This window comes from Cibotium barometz, chromosome 4 (assembly GCF_041138505.1).
Source record: "Cibotium barometz isolate CiBa-2024 chromosome 4, ASM4113850v1, whole genome shotgun sequence".
NCBI lineage: Eukaryota > Viridiplantae > Streptophyta > Polypodiopsida > Cyatheales > Cibotiaceae > Cibotium > Cibotium barometz.
The window spans coordinates 19,711,431-19,735,750 of record NC_141049.1 but is presented as its reverse complement, the minus strand read 5'-3'; the positions used below and the strand labels follow the sequence as shown (position 1 = coordinate 19,735,750).

At 39.7% G+C, this 24,320-nt stretch overlaps 1 protein-coding gene and 1 pseudogene across 1 annotated transcript; both read left to right on the top strand.

The window, feature by feature from the left end:
* Positions 1-958: 958 nt before the first annotated feature.
* Positions 959-1,898, top strand: LOC147639009 (uncharacterized). Its single transcript, XM_086782545.1, has one exon. It carries the CDS (start codon positions 1,046-1,048, stop codon positions 1,766-1,768), a length of 723 nt encoding a protein of 240 aa, XP_086638671.1. The 5' UTR covers positions 959-1,045; the 3' UTR covers positions 1,769-1,898.
* A 17,665-nt stretch (positions 1,899-19,563) lies between these two features.
* Positions 19,564-24,320, top strand: part of LOC147639008 (uncharacterized) — an 8,698-nt pseudogene continuing 3,941 nt past the window's right edge.

The window sequence follows — 24,320 nt, the reverse complement described above, 5'->3', positions numbered from 1 at the left end:
ATATATATATATAATACATAAGTATAAATAATAAAATTAAAGATATGTATATATTAAGTATATTATAAATATAATATATAATATAATATAAATATATTATTAATAAATAAGACAAGTAAAAATATAATCATATAAATCAATATACATATAGTAAATATATAATAATAACATATTAATACTATTAAATATAAACACATTCACACATACATATGTACATGTACACAATCACACATGTACATGTGGAGGGTGTGTGTGTGTGAGAGAGAGAGAGAGAACGAGAGAGAGAGAGAGAGAGAGTTTCTATGTGTGTGAGGGAGTGTGTATGTGAGACGGGGTGTGAGAAAAGAGAGAGAGAAAGTGTATGTGCACTTGTATGTGTGAGAGAGGGTTGTGTGTGTGTATGTGACAAAGACATAGAGAAAATGCACATGAAAGAGACACACACAAATATGAATGTATGTGAGAGAGTCACACAGACACATTCACACATACACATATGCATAGATGCATATACAGGCAGGCAGTCACACACTTACACACGCACATACATATATACACGTAACACATATGCATAGATGCATATACACATAGGCAGGCAGTCACACACGCACATACATATATACACGTAACACATATGCAATGTGGACGCAAACAAAAACTTCATGCTGCACGGGTCCCGTACAAGTGCCAATGATGTGACAACATGAGAAATTAAAGAACGCATGTTGACTTGTGGTGTCGTTGACGGCGGGGCACTGGGCAGCGGCTCAAGCACGCACGGTTGGGCAAGCGGGTCAAGCACGCAAGGTTGGGCAAGCGGGCCAAGCACACAGCCACCGTAGATTAACGTAGTGGGTGGACTCAGAGCCCAGGGCAGCCTATAAAGCAAGCTGCGACGTAGTTGAGCAGCAAAACACCGCCTGTTTCGGTTTATCACAGTACATTGCAGACTCCAGAGCTCTCTCCTCTCTCTCTCTCTCTCTCTCTCTCTCTCTCTCTCTCTCTCTCTCACACACACACACACACACACACACAGAGCACACGTATGGAGCTCATCAAATCGACACTTGTCGTTCTTGCACTGGTAGTTCTAACTAGCTTCGTCCCAGCGGCTCTCTCTGATACTCAATACGTTGTGATCAACAACGCTGAAAATGAGGCCGGCGGGGTGAAGTTCGACCAGGTCATCGGCTCCAGCCAGGCCCAGGCCATCCTCGCCTCCGCCTCCCAATTCATCCAGAACGCCTTCTACGTCGGCTCGCCCAGCGTCCCGCAGAAGCAGGTCGACAAAGTGACCCTCTACGTGGACGACGTGCCCCAGAACGGAGCCGTCGCCATCACCGAAGGGGACGGCTCCTCTAATGGCTACGCCATCCACCTCCTCGAGAGCTACGTGGCCACCTACTCGGAGGGTGACGTGGCCACTGAGGTGAAAGGCGTGCTGTACCACGAGATGACGCACGTGTGGCAATGGAACGGGCAGGGCACGGCGGACGGCGGGCTCATAGAAGGGATGGCTGATTACATACGATTGACGGCCGGGCTGGCGCCCAGCCACTGGGGGTCTCCCGGAGAAGGCGACCGCTGGGACCAGGGCTACGATGTGACCGCCTACTTTCTGCAGTACTGCGAGGGCTTGCAGGCCGGCTTCGTGAGGAGCTTGAACGCCAAGCTGGCCACTGGCTGGGACGTGAGCTACTTCCAAGATCTGCTCGGGCAAACCGTCGACCAGCTGTGGCAAAGCTACAAGCAGAAATATGGCATGTAACGTGCTAGCTCAAACGTCACGTAGTATACTTTTAAGCCATGTATATGTATGGTTGCTATACTTGCTTCATCTAGAGTCTGATGATCGACAGCTATACTTGTTGGAATACAACAAATCAGTAGTCAACGTTAAGTGGGTGAGGTGTGTTTGGTAATTGAAGTGCGTACATCAAATCATTAGTCAAATTTAAAGTGGGCAAAGTGTGTGGTACGTGGAGCTGCTTTAACATGCATTTTCTTTGTATACTAGTGGCGAGACCCGTCTCAACAGATTGAGCTAAGCATTCCATTAAAAAAAGACAACTTCGTGAGGAGACAACCCATCCCCTATCCTCCCGACATGAGAGGTTTGGATACCATAGAGTAGGCCTTAAATTTGAAGAGAGTCATGGACATCTCTCTCTCTCTCTCCCTCTCTCTCTCTCTCTCTCTCTCTCTCATGTTTATACACGTACACAAAATCTCTTTGCATATATACATCTACACATACATGCATACTTTAGGAACTGGCACACATATTAACGTATATACATAGACACATACGTCTACAATGTCTATCCATATATATTTATGTACACACACCATATTAACGTATATACATAGACACATACGTCTACAATGTCTTACCGGCCTTAAGACTCGAACTTCAGATTGAGCCTTTGCTCTCCATGCTAGTGTACTCTGGCCTCAAGGATAGAAATTGAATTTGAGCCTTTACTCTCCATGCTAGTGCATCCCGGTCCTTTAAGGCTCGAGCTTCAGATTGAGCCTTTGCTCTCCATGCTAGTGCACCCTGGCCCCTTAAGGCTCGAACTTGAGGTTGAGCCTTTGTTCTCCATGCTAGTGTACACCGGTCTTAAGGCTCGAACTTGAGTTGGAGCCTTGGCTCTCAATGCTAGTGTACACGGGCCTTAAGGCTCGAACTTGAGTTGGAGCCTTGGCTCTCGATGCTAGTGTACATTGGCCTTAAGCCTCGAACTTCAGATTGAGCCTTTGTTCTCCATGCTAGTGTACTCTGGCTTTAAGGCTCGAACTTGAGTTTGAGCCTTTGCTCTCCATGCTAGTGCACCCCGGCCCCTTAAGGCTCGAACTTCAGATTGAGCCTTTGTTCTCCATGCTAGTGTACTCTGGCTTTAAGGCTCGAACTTGAGTTTGAGCCTTTGCTCTCCATGCTAGTGCACCCCGGCCCCTTAAGGCTCGAACTTCAGATTGAGCCTTTGCTCTCCATGCTAGTGCATCCCGGTCCCTTAAGGCTCGAACTCTAGTTTGAGCCTTTGCTCTCCATGCTAGTGCATCCCGGTCCCTTAAGGCTCGAACTTCAGATTGAGCCTTTGATCTCCATGCTAGTGCACCCCGGCTCCTTAAGGCTCGAACTTCAGATTGAGCCTTTGCTCTCCATGCTAGTGCATCCCGGTCCCTTAAGGCTCGAACTCCAGTTTGAGCCTTTGCTCTCCATGCTAGTGCATCCCGGTCCCTTAAGGCTCGAACTTCAGATTGAGCCTTTGCTCTCCATGCTAATGCACCCCGGCCCCTTAAGGCTTGAACTTAAGTTTGAGTCTTTGCTCTCCATGCTAGTGCACCTCGGCCTTAAGGCTCGAACTTGAGTTGGAGCCTTTGTTCTCCATGCTAGTGTACACCGGCTTTAAGGCTCGAACTAGAGTTGGAGCCTTGGCTCTCGATGCTCTAGTGTACACTGGCCTTAAGGCTCGAACATCAGATTGAGCCTTTGTTCTCCATGCTAGTGTACTCTGGCCTCTTAAGACTCCAACTTAAGTTCAAGTCTCCCATACATGGAACTTCGCCTTAAGGCTCAAACTTGAGTTTGAGCCTTGTCTCTCTATGCTAGCGTACCCCTAGCATATGAGTGCACAACTTGGATCTAGGCTCCAAGTCGAGCTTCTGTATAGATTAAGTAAATGCAAGTGAGGCTCTTGCTATTCAAGATAACTTTTTGTAGCATGCATTAAGTTTTTTAAGTTTGATAGGTTTTGATTTGATATGTAGCATTTAAATCCTTTTTTTTTTTGCTTCACAGGAATGGAAGCTAGCAGAGCGCCCGCTACCTCGCAACCACATGGTGCACCAATCTTTACTCTGGATGCTCTCGAAACAACAACTCAAGCTAAAAGTGTCACTCCTAGAATTAAGCTGGATAAAACCTTCGAATTGAGTAACAAAGAAGGAGTAAAATGGTTTGTGGATAGCTACGATGCTAGTGCAAACTTCAAAGGAGTCCTCCATTTGTTTTTGTCTCAAGGTGATACATCATATGGAGATATGGGGATTGTGGTAGGCGCTAAGGATGATGTGGATGCAAGAGAAAATCCATGCTTCACATGCACTGTATTGCCAGAAAGAGAAACTACAAAAGCAAATAAGTTTTGCTTATCATTGGAAACTTTTCACCCAGAAGACATGACTGGCAGTAAACTAGGAAAGGACAATTGTATTGTAAAGTTAGGATTGAAGATCATTGACTTTTCCAATCAAGAAGACTCAGGGGGGAGTGGAAAATGTGGAGGACCTGGTGAAAGCAGTGAGGCATGCAAAGAAGGCTTTGGATTCACGAAAAAAGTCCATACCTGAAAAGGAGACAACAACCACTCAAGTTAGGAAAATTGTGGAGAAAAAAGGCAGGGCCATAGTGAAGAGTGCACTTGAAGCATCTACAAATGCTGGTGCAACTTCTTCAAAACATAAAAAGGAGGGTGACAAAATAAAAATCCTTGATGTAAGCACAATAGCAGCTGAAGACATGGCAAGCTCTCAGGTGCAAGAAGAGGAGCAAGCACTTGCAAAGAAGAGAAAGGCAAAGCACTCTACAAAGGTTCAAGAAATCTCTTTAAAGAGGCAAAGGACAAAACCAGCAAGTGGTTCAAAGGAGATAGATGCGTCCGAGGACAAGCTAATGGAGGTTGAGACTCTAAACAAGGGCAGCAAAGCAATTATCTCATTAGAAATAAAGAAGGGATATTATCCCTTTGGTCTAAATGAGGTCTTCAGCATTGATGTGATGAAATGTTATCCTGCTCCTTCAAACTATGTGTATAGAAGGTTAAATAAGGATTGGGTTCGTATTTTGACCCAAGACTTTATTGAGGACCCAAAGCAAGAGGAGATACTTGCAGTTTTGATGCCCTGTAATCGTGCTACAAAACAACCCCTTGATAAACTCGCAAAAGAAGATATTCATAAAGTTGAATATTGGATTATCTCTGGTCAACACTCCATTAGTGCTGCAAAAAGCTTGCAAGCTCTAAATATGGCTAAAGTGACCCCTCCACTGCGTCAGCAATTCAGGTTCAGGAGATGTAAGATAATTGTAAATTGCCCGCCCAAGATTTCTCGTGACATTTCCAAGGATGCGAATTTATCTGTTGCAAAGTCAAATGCAAAAGGAGCCATTCCTCGATCAACTTCTACAAGCTCGAGCACAATGGCATGCAAACGGTCGTCCTAGTAAACCTTTGCATGGTGTCAATCAACCCAAGATGGACGAGTCTTGGAAGGTACTCTTTTGATTCTTTGCTATATCTTGGTAAATCATAGACCTACATTACTTCTTCTTTACTTCTTCATAGATCTATAGTTTTAAGTATAGCAGTAGCATAAGAAAGATGCATGTAAGGCTTCTTCTCAAACTACATAAACTTAATAGTTTGGCTTGAAATTGAACTTCAAGCCTCACCTCTCTGTGATGGTGTAGCACTTGCATATCTAATTATGGCTCGAACTTAAGTTGGAGCCTCACTTGCAAGTGCTAGATTTGCATACGGAGGTGATGCTCAAACCTAAGATCGAGCATCACGATTATATACTAGTTTAGCACTGCAAGTGAGGCTCAAACTCAAGTTTGAGCATAAGCTCCAAATGATTGAAAACCCATAGATGCATAATTCCTCCTAATATTTTGTGATATCTATAGTGAGGGGGCTAACTTCTTACTTTGCAACTTTGCAGGCCTTTGTGGAGACCACGGAGCACACATTACATAAGAACTTTGTCAAAAATGATTTACACTTGCTTCTATGTGATGATGATGTATGGCAGAACTAGGTTAAGATCATGAGGCTTTATGCAAAAGGCTTGATACCAAATACAAAGGGCGAAACTCAAACTAAAGGTCTTGATCAAAATCCCAGACTTCCAACTTTGAAGAGTGGGCAAATTCAGCAGGCACCAGGAACAGTCCAACTAGGCCCAACGTTGTTTAGGTGCATTTTAGGCCTTCAGAAGAGTGAAGTTTTGGACATTCAAACATCACTTCTTGACAAGATAATATTGCTTAAAAAGGGAAAGCAAACCCATCAAAGAATGGATATGGAGGAGATGGCTTGGAAGCTAAAAACAGATCGAGTTCTCAAAGATGCAATAACCACCTTCTATTTTGATCTGACTAGGGAAAAGATGACTTGGGAACAGGTGTGTGAGACATATAAGCTAGGGGAGTATGAGTATAATCAATTGAGGAGCTACAGCCAGTCCTTTGTTAGGGATGCTCTCAATCCTTCAAAAAAAAATCCTTCACTTTCAAAAAGTGTAGTAACTTTACTGAATCACCTATATAGAGCATCTATGGGTATTGTATCTCAACAAGAGTCTATTCCTTGGAAAATTAGGGGGGTGGGTTTTGATATGACAAAGATTATAGCCTTCTGTAGTGAAGAGCATGTACCATTTCAGCTGGCAATCATGGACCTACATGGTACAAAGGAGCAGCTCTCGTCAGAATTTTTCTCCAAGTTGGCACTTGCTTTGAACACACTAAACTCACAATATGAATATATTCTTGTGTGTTTTGTTGATTTCATCACCATAGGAATGCTTATCGAAGGGATTTCTAGCCAGTCAACAAAGGTGCACTATGAATTTGGTGTGATCCACATACAAAAAGATGATGCCTGGACATCTGGAACAGTTGAGATTGCAACTGTTATTCTTTTCATCAGCAAGGTTGACAAGTTTGAGGCCATTGATAAGGTTCTCACAAAAAAGGTATTCATCTCAGGATCTAGTGGCCAAAATAGAGAATTCATCGACAAAGGCTTTATTGATGGTCTCATCACAGGGTTTTGTCCTGAACAGAGCTATGTTGTAGAGATATATTGTGGTGGAGTTGTGCTAGAGGAGAGCTTGCTAAAGAAGAGACGATGTATTGCTTTATGCAAAGATGATTTGGAAGCAATGGCATTAGAATCAAAGTGCTCTGCTCTTTTAGATGGTCACCCGTCCTTGCAAGAGTGGTGTGGTGCAAGTGGCGGCACAAAAAAGCAAACACTAGATGATGCAGAAAAAGAGAACCTTCAAAATCTTCACATTGATGACCCACCAAGTACAGAGGACGAAGAGGAAGGTGATGATATTGACAACAAAAATGACACAGATGATGATAAAGAAGTTGGGGATGCTATAGACTTTGAAGATGCAGGGCAAAGGAATGAAGAGGACCAAGGGAATGATGCTCTATTCAATGAGGATGCCGAAGACAATTTTGAAGATATTGGAAGGCATGAAAATGATGATGAAGGTGGGAATGGTGATGATATATTGGATTCTGCAAAAGCCATGGAAGCTACAAATGTTGGGGTTGCTATGGCCGTTGATAAGATTGGGGATACAGATGTCAACAAGGCTTTCCATGCTCATAGCCCATCAAGCTCTCAACCAAAGAAAGGTAGAAAAGTGCATTGATAGTGCTTATTATGAATGTACAACGAATCATTGAAAGGAGCTTATCAACAACTAATATTAGCAAAGGTTTTGTTCAAAGTGTGGATTTGTTGAAATAATTATTTGTCTTTTGATTAATACATTAGCTTTTTTGGATTCACTTTTAACATTTTTCTATTAAAGTGAATATTTCTATTCTATTTATCCTTTATTTCATGCCAACGTCTAGTACAAATGATGATGCACACTTACTATTAAGAAATTACTCCATATCCTAGTGTAGCAGTGAGGCTCAAAATTAAGTTTGAGCCTAATACAAATGATGACACACACTTACTATTAAGAAATTACACTTACTCCATATCCTAGTGTAGCGGTGAGTCTCAAACTTAAGTTTCAACTGTACCTCCACTTATGTCCAACCTTGGGGATGTCTTCCAACACAAGGCACAATCTCAAGTTGAGCGATCTTTACGTTGCCCTTGTAAGTGAGGCTCAAACTCAAGTTTGACTCTTATGTTATGGTTCCTAATTCATTATGGTACATCAGTCGAAGTTTAGTAATCTAAGTTTGGATACAAAGTATATGTGTAGATATAAAAATGACTAGTATTGTATTAGCCTTGTTGTATTATTTAAATCCTAAACGTAATAGCATTTTATTTTAATCTTACAGATATATACAAAGAAGGGAAAGACAAAGATAACATTGCTCAACTAGAACATCATCATGAAAGCCCTACTAGAGAGATCAACTCTCATGATTTAAATGCTAGAAATAATGAAGACAACATGGTGGAGGTAGATCACATCAATGATTCAGCTTTGCAAACATCAAGGCCTTCAAGTGATAGGACTAAAGAGACTAAGGACATTCCTAATTTGCAAGTTAATGTTGAGGTTAGTGAGAATAAAGATAAAGTCAATGAAGAGCTTCAAGAGACTTCTGCAACCAAGGAGAGACAAGAAGAGATTGTTGAACAAATGGTGAGGCTACATATGCTACAAATAAAGGGAAAATAGTTGAAATCAAGGACTCTGTGGCAGAGGGTGTTGAAGAAATTGATGAGACTATACATGCTACGAATAAAGAGAGAATAGTTGAAATCAAGGACTCTGTGGTGGCAGAGGGTGCCAAGAAAACTAAAGGTATATCTTTTTCAATAGGATGTTATTTAAGATGATTTATTCAGCAATTTTGTGTGTTAAAAAGTATGTTTCTCAGCGAGAGTTGTTTTTGCAGGTATAGCTGCTTCTAACAATCACAAGTTAAGTACGCAAGAAATAGAGCAACGTGTTGAGGAGCTACGTTCCGATACACAAAAGAGTAGGCCTCTAGGAAGTTTATATTCTTTTGAGAGAGATGGAGATAGATTAGTATTTCAATCTTCACCAATCAATAGGGAAATGCAATCACGTCTAGGAGCCATCGTCATAGATGAATATGGGAGCATGAAACGAAAGTAAACTTGTGGATGTTTTGTTGTAATTAGCTCTCATTGATAATATAGGATCACTTGTTTTAATATTGTTAAGTATGTAAACACATTAAAGTGTTATCATTCTTCTGTATTGTATGCAGAAAATATTCCTCGTGCAATCACCATAAAGAAACATGCACTTATACTTGATCTTAATGGAGTTTTACTCAACAAGGAAGAGAAGAGGCATCCACAAACAAATTGTATTCGAATTGATATTGGTCGCACCACAGTTGTTATTCGCCCCGGGTGTTTTGAATTTTTGGATGAGATTTGCCAGTACTTTCATGTTGGTATTTGGTCCACCATGCTACACAAGAATGTTTGTGCCTATGTAAACACTCTTGAACAGTATGCACATAAGAAATATCATTTCTTTATGGTGTGGGGACAAGAAGAATGTTATATCCATAATCTTCGAAAAGTGTATAGGCCAGATAAGCCTACTATTGAGGCTATGTTTAAACCTTTACTCAAGGTTTGGAATCAGTTCCAAGATATTTGCAATAAGAAGAATACATTGCTTATTGATGATAGCCCTTTCAAGGGATGTGTTAATCCAAAAGACAACTGTCTCTTCCCTGAAAGTTTTCAAGGATGACTACGTACTGTGCAATGACCTTCTACCCTACCTTTTAAATCTAAATAATACAAATGACATTAGGTCTATTATTTTGCTTAATCGGCTAGGTCAATCTCCTATCACACATGGCCATAATTTATTTATCGATTTTCAAGATGTACTGGAAGAATGGCTCCAATTCACCTCCCTATTTTTGCGAGAAGAAGTGGAAAACTCATCTTCTGCATCTTCACACTTACCATTATATGGTGATAAGCTAAAGTATGTCCAATCAAGAGGGGAAAAAAGAGAAGTAGAATCTATAAGCAAGGATCTAGCAATGTTGGCATCCAAAGCTGGAGTACCATTACTATCCAAAGACCAGCTAAGCTTGTTAAAAGTGTGTTACAAAAGAAGGATTTTGAGTGATCAACACGCTATTGCTTATGCTACTCGCTTGGGATATGATCGTGGTCATCTCATAAGTGGAGTTGCAGCAAAAGCATACATATCAAGGCTACAAAAGGCTTACTTGAGCTTATGGGTAGGATAATGTCTGGTTTCATTAAACATTGAGTGACAGTATAATCAGATTCCAACCTAACCCAAACTAGTTATTGTTGTGCAGGTCGAAGGAAACCATTTCTGAGGTCTAAACGTGCAGTTTGAAGTATGAGATCTGTACAAATATCAAGACTACTTGGGTGCAGAATGTTTGGAGCCATTTTGTACCTAAAAGCCCATAAGATAGACTTAGGCTTTGGCCAAAACAATGTACTTAGATGGGTTTAATTTTTGGATTGTACGAGCCAAATCTTTACACTATTGTATCAAGAAATCAAATGCCTTCAAACTTACTGTCATTTGATTATCTCTTTTGTCAATATTTGCAATTCGATTGCAATAAAGATGTGTTTGTTTTTTATTGAATATATTGCCTTGTCAAGGTGTAAGGCTTTGAATATCATAATAATTTAATTTGGATAGACTCAATTATCTCAATAGTGAAAATCTTTTATACATCATATTCAATAAATTTGATGAAATTTAGCATTGACAATATACTCGCTCTTTTATTTTTTTGGTTGAGCTAATGAGGTATTGGAGCATTTGTCTATGAAGGTTTAAGACCATCCATATCATGGATGAATTTATGTTGTTGGCACATAATATATTTATTCAAAATTTTGAATGTACATTAACCAAACATTTTGTTTTCAACAGGATATGTTGAAGCATATAGCTTTGATTTCAAGTGTACAGAAAACTTACTATTGAGGTGGCACCAATCATTGGTGACTTATGTACCTAGAGGCAAAAGAGTTCCACCACCCCCAGATACAATAAGGAAACAAAGAAGAGTATTGATACTTGAACTCAGTGGTGTTTTACTTAAGACCATTGAGATGCAACATGGTGATGTATGTCCAGACTGGGCCAAACATATGCATCTTGTGGAAGAGAATACAAGTGTTTGGCATTTGATTCGCAAAGATGCATTCACTTTCCTTGATTTTTGTATGCAATGGTTTGAGGTATGGATCTGGAGTACTAATAGACTACAAAGGACTCGACGCATTCTTGAGTTGTGCTTTCCTCGGCACCATCAAAAGTTTAAGGTCGTAGCAGGGCATGCAGCATGTCAAAAGACGGATCTTCTTATTGGATATCGATTTGTATACCACAAAAACTTAGATGTAGCATGGAGAATTTTTCATGACCTGGATGGAAATAACACACTAATTTTTGATGATACCCTCTACAATGTAATGTGGAATATGCCCGGAACCTACTTGATTTTTCCAAAGATGTGGAATCAAAATATAGAGGAGCTTCAAAGTTTTTTGGAGACAACAATCAGCGCATGGTTACTTGGTTGGATTTATGCAAAGAACAAACGGGAGTATACTTGCAACACTTTAGTAAATGAAGCAGCTTATGATAGAGAAACTTTGTATGTATTGGAGCAATACATGAGAAAATGCTATGTTTGAGATACAATTTGTACTCAATTATTATCTTGACGAAGGATTTTTGTCTTCGGATAAATTGTAAACTTGAATGCAACAATCTCATTGAATGTAACAAGTGTTCTTTGGCATTATCATCCCATGTTTTTACTTCAATGTCCCTCAAATTTGAGCATATATACCATGATTTATAATCTTGATATAGTGTCTAAGATGGGTTTTTATCTGTGGATCAATCGTAAACTTAGCATATTGTTACTGTCATTGAGATTTACTTTTTGTTTTGTTGTTTCTAACACCACACCCTTTAGAGATCTCTCATTTTTAGGTTCCTTTTTATAATGATATTTAGAATTCTTTTGGCAAATTAAATAAACCCCATGTTTTTACTTCAATGTCTCAAAGTGGAGATAGTATTTAACATTATCTTCTTCATATGAAAGGTGTTGTATAATCTCAATTAAGTTTAGTGTCACGTATGTATCTATACAACTACAAACAAATACGCCACATAGTTGTGTCAAGATATAATCTATTGGCACAAAGAGTGCACCAACAAATAGATGTTAGCTCAAACTACACAAAAATACCGAGTTTCCAACCAATCCTATAAGAAATGGGACTCGAATAATTCCCAAAATTCCTAAATTTGTCTTCTAATCTAAAAAGAGAAATATATATGAAACAAGAGTTAACATTACCTTACAGCCTGTACTCGCTTCTTCATCCCTCCACTTCCAACTTTCATTTTCTCTATGTTGCAAAGTTACCTTCTTCTTATACGTGGCCCTAGTGTTGTGTCCTTTCTCCTTAAAGCATCAATCTTTTTCTCCAAGTCTTGAATTGTTTCTTTGTTAGCCATAAGCTTCTCTGCATACAACCCATTTAGTTTTTTTATTTCAGTGTTCTCTATCTGTAGAAAATCCCTCTGCTATTCTGCAACCATCACTTTTATTTCCAAGTGTTGGGCATAACCCAGCAAACCTTGTCTACCATCACCAGTGAAATGTAGTAGGTTTGTAATGTTGTAAAATGGAGGTGGTGCAGTTGTAAATGGATCCTTGGGATACATTGACCCATCAGTCCACAAGTCCAAATGACGCTCTCCATTATTCCTCCTTTGCTCTTTTTGCTTAACATAAAAAAAAACTCTTATTTCATTTCTTCAAAGGCTGGTACTCAGATTGTATGTCCACATGAAGATGATAAGTATCATATGTTCTTTTACATGCACCATTTCTACTACTTTTATTGAGAATTTGAGTGTCTCCATGTGTCCTTGAAGGTGGATTAATTGGAGTCCCCAAATTTGGATTAATGTTCTCATTTGTAAAGCTAGTATTTTTTGTCATCATAAAACATATTAAAGAATTGAAACAAGAGCTAACTCGATTAGTAAAGGACTTTTTTTTTAAGTTTCAGTAGAAAAACCCCCACGATCGAGATGATGATTAAAGCTTTCCTCGAATCTATTAAATGCATAACTACCTTAAATCTGTGAAACCTTGGATCTGACAAGTTTAACGTGCATCCAACAAAGAATGATGCCCCCATGATGAAACCTCATTGAAAGAATATGTATATTTTAATATATTTAAACCTACTATTATAATAGTAAAAAATGAGCCGAATTGTAAATTTGGATATATTTTAAACCTTTTTTTTTCTCTCTCTAAGCTGAGTTAGCACTTCTTACAAGGCCCAAAATTGAGTCCACATTTCTCCTAATGAGCATGTAAGGATGACGTATGGTATGTTGATTCAGGTGCTTCAAACCACATGACAAGTCATGGTGAGTGGTTCAAGGAAATGAAGAGTCTTGAAAGACCAAGTTTTGTTGAAACACGGAATGACACTGCTCATCTGATTGCCCATGTTGGAGTTGTGCCATTGTCTATGCAAGATGGTAACGTGAAGTACCTTGCAAATGTACTTCATGTTTTGAACATTACAAAGAATTTACTTTCAATTGGCCAGATGATTGATCAAGGTTTGCAGGTGCGATTTAATCCTAATGGTTGTTATGTAGAAGACTTTAAAGGTAAGTGTAAGTTGGTTGCAAAAGGCAATAGAGTGGGCAGAATGTTTACATTGAATATAAATATGCCTGAAGTGAATACTGTAATATTTGCAAATGGTTCAAGAGTTGTTGCAGATACATACATTTGGCATAAGAGAATTGGGCATGTAGATGTGAAAAGAATAAAGTCTATGTAGACTAAAGACATTGTGACAGGGCTGCCTAATTTTAAAGTTGAGGTATGCTGAACGTTTGTGAAGCATGTCAATTTAGAAAGCGAAAAAACATGTATTTGCACGTGACAAAAATGTGAGCAGGAATGTATTAGATGTTGTGCATTCAGATGTATGGGGTCCAGTAAAAATTATGTCTATGGGTGGCTGCAGATACTATGTAACATTCATTAATGACCACACGAGGAAAGTGTGGGTGTGCTTCATGAAGGAGAAGAGTAAAGTGCACTCATTTTTATAATTTCAGAGTGATGGGTGAAAAACAGACGGGAAATCATACAAAGTGCCTAAGGTCAGATGGAGAGGGAGAATACTTCTCCAATGAGTTTTTTGAATTCTCGTGAAGGTCAGATGGAGAGGGAGAATACTTCTCCAATGAGTTTTTTGAATTCTCGTGAAATAGTGACATTCACAGATAATTTTACATGTAGATACACTCTACAGGAAAATGGAGTTACTGAGTGGAAAAATAGGCATATTGCAGAGATAGCACGAGCATTGATGGCAAAGAAGGATATGCTGCATAGCTATTGGGCTGAGGCTTTCTACAACAGTTTATATCATGAACAAGACTCCTACTGCAACCATACATGATAAGAAGTTTACTGGGGCAGGAAACCTGATTTGTCTCACTTGAAAGTTTTTGGATGTATTGCATATGTGCATGTGCCAGCAGATGAGTTGCGTGTACTAAGTTAGATCCAAAAATAGAAAATTGTGTGTTTATTGGGTATTCTCTTGAGCAAAAGGAATAGAGATGTTATAATCCTGCTACACGTGAATTGAGGGTAAGTAGGGATGTTAAATTTGATGAGATGAGTAGCTGGTATGGTGCTGAAAAAGATGATGTTGGTCTGATGTAAGTGGAAATGTGGTTGCACAGAATGCAAGTTAACAATCACATTCATTGAGTAGACCAAGTGAATCCTCATCCAGCAGTTCTATTGATAGACCATGGAGTAGCAGGCTACATTATAATACGAGTCTTGAAAATTTAGTTGGTACATCACATAAAGGCAAAGAGAAAGTGGTTGAGCCCCTTGGTATGCCTGATATTTCTACAAGGCATTCTCTTGTTGATGGAGATTCGAGTGGCTCGGAGATGAGCCTTGATGATGAGCTTGGGATTCCAGCAATGAGGACACTTGGTGTGAAGAAGGCTATGGAAGCCATGAATGCAAAGTTATGAAGATCTAGAAGAGTCAAAAACCCTGTGCAGAGGTTGACTTATGATGGTTCTATGGCACATCACTATGCTTATTTGGCAAAATTTGTGGAGGTTGTAGAACCCACATGTTTTGATGAGGCTATAGAAAATGTGTGTTGGGAGAAAGCTATGGATGAGGAGATGGACACATTGTATCGAAATGAGACTTCTTGTAAGCTGTCAAGTGGTCCTTCTGATATAGGCACCCAAGAGGTGAAGCTTTCGTCTGAAGAGATTGAGGCAAATCGACAGGAGAAAGCCAGGAAGGATTGGAATCTAGCACGGATAGGCATCTATGATTGGGCTTTTTTTATGACAAGGTAGGCCGTATTTTTGCATTTTTTGTAGACCCAAGTGTAGAAATCCTTTTGGTAAGGAAGGTTCAATAAATATTCAAGTTAGTGCTTTGTCTGATCATGCTGAGACCAAAACGCATCAGTTTGCTGCATATAAGTGTGATCCTAATAAATTTTTGGTTTCTGATACTTTGGAAAGGAGTAAAGATAAAGCTAAATCAGCATCGCTTAGTTTGTTTTCTGGTGCATATCACGTGGCAAAGGAAGATCTCTCATTTTTTAAGTTTTCCAAAGTGTTGAAATTGCTAATTTTTAATGGTTCCTCTTCCCTTCCACGTGACGCTTATCATAATGATAAAGCTTGTGTAATGTTTTGTGCATTATATTAGTGAGTCCTTACTAAGGTCATAGCTAGAAAATCTAAAAAAGTCTCCATTTTTTAGCTTAATGCTAGATGAATTGATCGACATAGGCACAAATCAAAATTTGATTGTTTATGCATCATACCTAGAAAATTATCAGCCTGTGACAATGTTCTTGGGACTTTTGGAGTTATAAAGTAGCACATCATCTTGCTTGTATGACTCTTGCATAGATTTCATGGTGTGCAATATGGCTTGGATTTGAATAAGCTTATATGTTTTGGGTCTGATCGTGTATCATCAATGGTTGGGCATCATAATGGGTTAGCGACCCGCTTGAAAAGAGCTAATCCATTCATGACAATCATCCATTGTATTGCACATAGGACTAGTTTATGATTGGCTATGCTATAAAGGATTCTAGTATTGCACATAGGACTAGTTTATGATTGGCTATGCTATAAAGGATTCTAGAATTGCACAAGAAATTGATGATTTCTTGAATTCAATTGCTATACTCTTTTCTAAAAGTTCTGTCAAGAAAAAAGCTCTAGAAAGTCTACAAGATGAGTTTAATTATGCTATTTTGCACATGAGTTGCATCCACAAGGTAAGGTGGTTAAGTAGACAAATGGCTGTTAGAAATTGTGTCATGTGAGGCACTCTTGGAGTTTATGAGAATTGAAAAAGTTACTCTATTTTAGACGCTCTCAAGCTTTGAGTTTATGTACAATGTTCATTTTTTGGCTGATGTTCTAGATAGACTTGCAATTCTTAGCAAAGTATTTCAGCACACCTTTGTAGATGTGAGCTATGTTGTTGGAATCATTAAGACTGAGATAAATTCACTAGAGTCATATTTTTTTGTGGATCTTGTAATTGATGTGAATGCATGTACTAAAGATCAACATGAGTTTTCCATTATTCCAGAGTACGGGCTGTTGAGATATCGAGCTCCACTAGTGCTACGACGGACATTGATGTCCTGCCTGGGTGATAGCTTCCGCATCTACACCACTAGCATGGTTAGTGAGATTATGGGTGATATGCGGCCAGTGGGATGACAAGCTATGTGACAGCCATTTTGGATTATTAGAGACTGGCATAGATATAGTGCCAGCTCATTTAGTTAGGTTCACATTATGGACCGACCCTTGTATGTTGTAGTAGTTGAGTACTAACCCATATAGTGTGTACTCTTATCTTTATGTTATGTTGGTTGAGTAGAGAAGAAGAAGATAGAAAAAAATTCAGCTATCCATCTCTCTCTTGTGTCTTTCTCTCTCTTGTGTGTGTGTGTGTTTACTTTTTGCTAGGGTTTGAAGCTCTCCCTCTCCCCCACATTCTCTTTATGGTATCAGAACCTGGTTTGTGTGAGAGCTAAGGAGGCAAGAACAAGAAAGGAAGGAAGCAGTACTACATGGGTAAGAGCACCATCATCTCTTTCCCCTTCTTAGTTTAGGTACAACACTCCCTTAATAGCACACTGGGAGCTACACATCTCTGATTGAGGAGCTCTTTTACAAGAGTGGAGCTATAGGGCAAGTATACAATCTTATTGGATGAAATTTTTTGGCTAGAATCACGTTTTGGGTATGTTACAGGCCCCGTTTTGGCACTGTAGGGTTTCGAGAGTTTTCTGGAGTGGAAGTTTTGGTAAAGAACTGTTTCTACTTGAAATCTGGTTATTGCAGTACAACAGTGCATTTTGGAAGTGCAGACAGGGTTTGCATATGTATTGTTGATACTGAGTGTATGTACATGTACTCTGGTCACATTTGGTGACACACAGGCTGTGCTAAAGTACTACTGCTCAATAGTTACAGGAGATAATGCTGTATTACAGGTTGCATACAGAAGTTGTCTGTTTGTAGGTTATTTGATTGCTGTAGGAAAACATGTCTGACAGAATTAATGAGATTGTTAGTGAGAAGCTAAATAAGAATAACTTCCATGCTTGGAAGTTCAGAATGACCAATTTCCTAATGGGTAAAGGATTTTGGGATTATGTAGGAGACAATGAGGAGCCTTCAAAGTTATTTGAGGAGAATGCCACTCCTGCTGTTGCAAATATAAAGGCATTTAAGGATTGGAATGAGGGTGCAAGAAAAGTCATGTACTAGCTTTCAATTAGTGTCACAAACACTATGATAGGACATATATAGGATGCAAACACTCCAGCAATTGCATGGCAAAATCTGGTTCAAATGTTCCATACTAAGACAAAGGCAAGGAAGTTGTAGTTAAAGCAAGAGTTGCATACTGTGGAAAATAAAAGCATGTCCATCAATGAATATGCCTTAAAGATCAAGGGCATTGTTCAATCCCTTGGGTCTATCAATGTATCCATGGAGGATGATGATTTGGTGAGTGTCTGTCTAAATGGGCTTGGCAAAGAGTACAAGCCATTCAAGACCTCCATTGTAGTTAGGGAGAATATTCCCAACTTTCGGGACTTGATATCTATGCTAATCATAGAAGAAAAGGCTTTAGGTGAGGATTCTTCTTCACAAAGCAAGAACACATCGGAACAGGCCTTCTACTCTAGTTCAGACACAGAGGCCGTGGTTGAGGCCAAGGTGGTGGCCAACAAGGAAATTAGAATTATGGATAATAACAGTCCAATGATTCACAGCATGAATCATACATAGGTGGAAGAGGCCACTCTAGAGGTAGGGGGAGCCAAAGAGGCCGAGGTGATTGGCAAAGAAATCAAAATGCAAATAGCATAGCGTGCTATTACTATGGTAAACCAGGACACATGGCAGAGGACTGCTACAAAAAGCAGAACAACATTAAAAGTGGAAAGTTGCACAGCAAGGCAACTAGGCATCATCTAGCAAACATGGAGGTGATGAGACAAAAGTGAGCAGTTGTTTGTGATACAGCACATGCTTAGTTCCATAACAGGGGATGTGTCAGGATCTCAACATATATGGTATGTGGATTCTAGCACCTCTAACCACATGACCAGTCATGCTTAGTGGTTTAGAGATATACAAAAAATGGAAAAACTAGGTTATGTAGAAATAGGTGATGATACTGCGCATCCCATTGCGCATGTTGGTAGAGTTCCATTGTCTATACATAATGGCAAAATGAAGTACTTGGCTGATGTACTTCATGTTCTGAATATTACAAAGAGCCTGGTTTCTATTGGACAGATGGTTGAGCATCCTCAAGGATGTTTTGTGGAAGACTTCAAAAATAAGTGTCACTTGGTTGCAAAGGGTAACAGAAATGGCAGGATGTTTACTTTGGGTAAACATGCTTGACATAAAGGCAGCCATGTTTGCACATGGAACAAGTGTCATTGCAGATATTGACATATGGCACAAGCGCATTGGTCATGTCTATGTACAGCGATTGAAGTCTATGCATGCCCAAAATATTGTTGCAGGTTTGCCATTGCAGGTTTGCCAAAGTTTAAGGTTGACGATATGTATAAGGTATGTGAAGCATGCCAACTTGTTAAGCAGGCCAAACAGACTTTCCCACATGAAAAGCATGTCAGTGCATCGGATATCATACATTCAGATGTATGGGGACCAACCAAGAATGTAACAATTACAAGTTGCAGATACTATGTTACATTCATTGATGACCACACTAGGAAGTGTGGGTTTATTTCATGAATGAGAAAAGTGAGGTGTTTGCTCGCTTTCAAATATTTAAAGCCTTGGTCAAGAAGGAGAAAAGTGAGGTGTTTGCTCGCTTTCAGATATTTAAAGCCTTGGTCGAGAAGGAAAAAGGCATGCAAATAAAATGCCTAAGATTAGATGGCGGGGGAGAATATTTCTCCAATGAGTTCAATGATTTCCTAAGAAAGCAGGGAATCAAGAGGCAGTTTACGTGGAGGTACACTTCGCAATAGAATGGTGTTGTAGAAAGGAAAACCAGGCACATTGCAAAAGTGGCACGTGCCTTAATGGTGGCTGAAAAGAATATGCCACATTACTTTTGGGCAAAAGTAGTTAGCAACTGCTGCATACATTATGAACAAGAAACCCACTGCAGCTGTTCATGGTATGACTCCTCAAGAGAAGTTTACTGGCATAAGACTGGATGTGTCTCACTTGAAAGTGTTTGGTGTATTGCATATGTTCATGTTTCTGATGAAGTGAGAACAAAGTTGGATCCAAAGGTAGAGAAATGCATCTTCATTGGTTATGTTATGGAGCAAAAAGGTTATAGATGCTATAACCCTACCACTCGTGAGATGTGAGTAAGCAGAGATGTTTTCTTCAATGAGATGAGTAGCTGAGGTAGAGAAATGCATCTTCATTGGTTATGCTATGGAGCAAAAAGGTTATAGATGTTATAACCCTACCACTCATGAGATGCAAGTAAGCAGAGATGTTGTCTTCGATGAGATGAGTAGCTGGTATGCACCAGTAGTGAAGGAAACAGAAGATTCAAATGTTACACCACATATAGAGCAGCAATCACAAGTGCTGAGTGGACCTGGGGAGTCCTCAAGCAGTGGATCCAATGTTAGCCCATGGTTAGGCAGGTTGAGGAATGATGCAGGTACACATGCATCACAAAAGGGAAGGAAAAGGTAGATCAACCTTTTGTGCCTGATCTATCAGTAAGTCACTCATATGTGGATGGTGACTCTAGTGGCTCTAAGCACAGCCTTGATGAGGAGCTTGGCATTTCGCCTGTGGTTACTCCTGGTGTAAGGAGAACCAAGGCTATTTTGAGGACACCTGGCAGTGATCCAGGTGTAATCCCATTTTTAACCCCTTTTCAACTATACTCTGCACCCCTAGCTGGTGGAGGGGCTTGATCTCCCTCCAGCCTCAACATTAGCCCAAGATATTGTAGCCATAGCTAGCCATAACCCCCATGCATCAGCCCATCAAATCAAGTCAAATCGTTGCTGCCAGGAGCAGCCAAAAATCGTGAATCTGCAAGCACCTTTTTTTCTGAGTAAAACTGTAAAATTGCCTTCATGCCTTGGAATTGCAGCTAGCCCAAAGGGTTTTTGGGTGTGTTAAACATGCTAGTGATCTCATATTTGAGAAATTCTTCAAGGAGAAGTGGCATCAGGCTCTACATCAAATCTGCAAGTGACTTTGGTAAAACAAAGATTAAGCACTCAATGTTTGGTCAAATCTTTTGTTTCTTGGCTTGATCCTCTACTAGACTAATTGCTATTGATGCCCTTGAAAGGATCTGAGCTCATTTGAACTCTAAGGCACCAGATCTGACCTCCCCATACACTCTATTTTCTACACACAAAATAGGGATTATTTCACTAATCAATGATTAATTAGCACTAATCACTATATTTTGGTGCAATTGATGGTTTAAATTTACCATTGGTTATCTGATATAGATCTCTATCACTTTAGATTGCAATTTGGAGATGGTTTGATATCCCAACCATTCAGTACAAATCAATTACCCTTGGCTTTATGCAATTTTTGGTGTATTCATGCTTGTAAATCTATTGTAATCATCATTTAACAACGGATTTGAGTTGTAAATCTGTTGTAATCATCATTTAACAACAGATTTGAGTTGTAAAAGTGGACATTGCCCTCCTTGAATCTTGAATTGGATCAAGAGGTAACAACCCCCTCACATCATCTCATGAGCAATGCACAAGAAATAGCTAAATTTAACAGCGGGGAGCAGTTCCATACATGGCAAACAAATACCATGTATTTGCTCATGAGAAAGAATCTATGGGGGCTAGTTGAGGGAAGAGATGAATGTCTAGAGGAGATTGGGGAGAATGAGTGGAAGAGCAGGAATGAGAAAGCATTAGGACTCATTGCACTTAGCTTAAATGATGAAATCATTCATCACATTGCAGGGATACAACGAGCTAAAGCTGCATGGGATGAACTTAACAAATTATTTGGCACACTCAAGCAAAAAATTCAAAGATAAATCTGCTAATGCAATTCTACAAACTTGACATGAAGGAAAGTGAACCTCTAACCACACACTTAAACAAATACAAAAGCATTAAGCAACAACTGGCAGCCATTGGGAAGAAGGTAGAAGATGATGAGGCACTAGCAGTGCCGCATGTGGACAAGGGAGAGTATGAGAACATTGTGGCAACCTTAAAGAATGTACCAAATTTGAAGCTGCATGAGATAAAAGGAGCTCTACTAGAGCAAGAGAACAAAGTCAAAGAGAAGAAGGATTGGATCCAACAACTGGAGAGGAGAAAGAATTATACACCCGAGGAGGCCTCGCATGAGGATGAGGACGAGGAAGAGACAGGGAGGAGGAAGGACCTTCACTTGTTGCCACAACTGTGGGAAGCTAAGACACATGGCTAGAGACTGCTACAGCAAACCGACATCGGCAAACTTCATGGAGACTCCTAAAGGAAGAGGAGTCAGGACATCTTTTCTGAGAGAGAAAGAGAGAGAAACCCCACAACCCAATGTAACCTGCCCCAATAGAGTAAAATCACCTCTGAGCCACCGATGATGTAGGCCATGTGGTAGATGTATGTGTGAGCACTTTAGTCAAGGTCACGAGCACTTTGTAGTAGCCTTAGACACATAGAGAGAGAGTGTCAAGGACTATGAGTTACGGACTATCAAGTAAGAGGAAAACTTGGTATAGGGTCCAGATGTGCTAGAGTTATTCAGTTAAGTGGAGGTGTTGAAATATGCAAGTGAATGGGTGTGTGCAGGAACAAGCCCTTAGCAAGAGACTGTAAAAGGGAGTCTATAGTTAAGTGGGTAGCAGTGAAAAGGTGCGAGGAATCTACTGATGAGAGAATCAAGAGACTGTAAAAGGGAGTCTATAGTTAAGTGGGTAGCAGTGAAAAGGTGCGAGGAATCTACTGATGAGAGAATCAAGAGTAGCATGAGTGAATATAGGGGTGTGGAAAGTTTCTAGGAAAAGGTGCCCCTAGATGTAGGGGAGGTGGCATAAATCAAGGAGAAATCAGTGGGATTAGATGTTGGCATCTTGTGGATATAAAACCTATAAATTGAGGCATTGGCCTAATGAGAAATTGTTGGTCTTTTAGTATCCATGCCTACAATTTTCTATTAGATTAATTATTCACTAATCTCATCTTAATAATCATATTGATCTTTGCATTTGATCCACCATAGCTCTCACTTTGCTTGCATTTCAACTCCGCGTGGGTAATAGCTTCTGCATCTACACCACTAGCATGGTTGATGAGATTATGGGTGATATGCAGCCAGTGGGACGACAGGCTGTGCGGCGACAGTCATTTTGGATTACTAAAGACTAGCATAGTTATAATGTCAGCTCATTTAGTCGGGTTCACATTATGGACCGACCCTTGTATGTTGTAGTAGTTGAGTACTAACCCATATAGTGTGTACTGTTATCTTTATGTTATGTTGGTTGAGTAAAGAAGAAGAAGATAAAAGAAAATTCAGCTATCCATCTCTCTCTTGTGTCTTGCTCTCTCTTGTGTGTGTGTGTGTTTGCTTGCTAGGGTTTGAATCTCTCCCTCTCCCCCACATTCTCTTTACGGGCCTCCTGATGGCCAACTTCATGCTCTACGAACTTCCATTCGAGGCTCTATGTATAGGAGCATTCATATCCACAGGAAGCAGAATGGGTCTAATTTTCTTAATTGTATGTATTTCAGAGATCTTTTATTGAATCAGTTAATAGCTAACTTGAAAGATCGTTTTTCTGATAATAGCATCTTATCTTGCTTTAAGGCATTGGCACCTTGTATTTTTCCTCCCAGTAATAAAGAGATCTCCTTTTGACAATTTGGGAATCATGAAATTGACATGCTTGAATCATTTTATGGGGTTAGAAAAAAGAATTGGACAGGAGAGGAATTGGATTTTATAGTTGGAGATTTTGAGACAAAAAAGGAGTATCAAACCTTTAAGTTTCAAGCTCCGAAGGAGTGGAAAGAATGGAGCCTTAGAGATACTTGGGTTGCTATTGGGAGAAATTAAACAATGAGAGAGAAATATCCTATGCTTTTAAGAGACTAGCTGGAATAACATTGCTCCAATGTTGTAGTACAGCTTGTTGTGAGAGAGGTTTTAGTATACAGAATCTTATAAAGACCAAGTTTCAAAATGTACTCAATACCAGAGTTGTAGAGTCTTTGATGAGAATATCTATTGAGGGCCCAGGTTCGTTCGAGGATTTTGATTTTGTAGATGCAACAGATTTGTGGAAACATGGAGCAAAAACAAGCAGCCATCTATGGTGAAGGTGTTAAGTGGGCTTCACTATATGCACAATACTCAATTATTTTTCTTTGTTATTTTATGCAGCGTTTTGATTGTTTATTCTTTCTTTGTAGGTCTTCGATTGGGTGAACAAATCTTGGAGGCTTTTTATCCCTTCACTCTACTTTTGTCCCTTGTTTGGTAGTAGCTTTGTACATTTATTTTTGCATGTGTGTGTGTGTGTGTGCGCGCGCGCGCCCATTTACATGCACATGAATGTGTTTGTGTGTTTGTGTGAATGTGTGTATGTGGGTGTGAGCAAGCATTAATGTGTATATGTGTGAGTGAGTGATTTTAATGAATTTGTTTTTTTTGTGAGAATTGGTTTTAAATGTGTGTGTGTGTGTGTGTGTGTGTTTTTAACATGTGTGTGTGGTCCATTTAATTAGTTATTTCACGTAATTGTGGCCAATGATGATAATGTCCTTTAACTCTTCTCTAATGAGAGTTAGGATTGGGCAGGTTCTTGTAATATATCAAGCTCTATGATTTTGACTCCTATCTGTTGTTTGTTCTCTCTCTCTCTCTCTCTCTCT

Excerpts from the sequence above, each read along its gene's own strand:
- LOC147639009 (XM_086782545.1), top strand. The coding sequence starts at position 1,046 with ATGGAGCTCATCAAATCGACACTTGTCGTTCTTGCACTGGTAGTTCTA.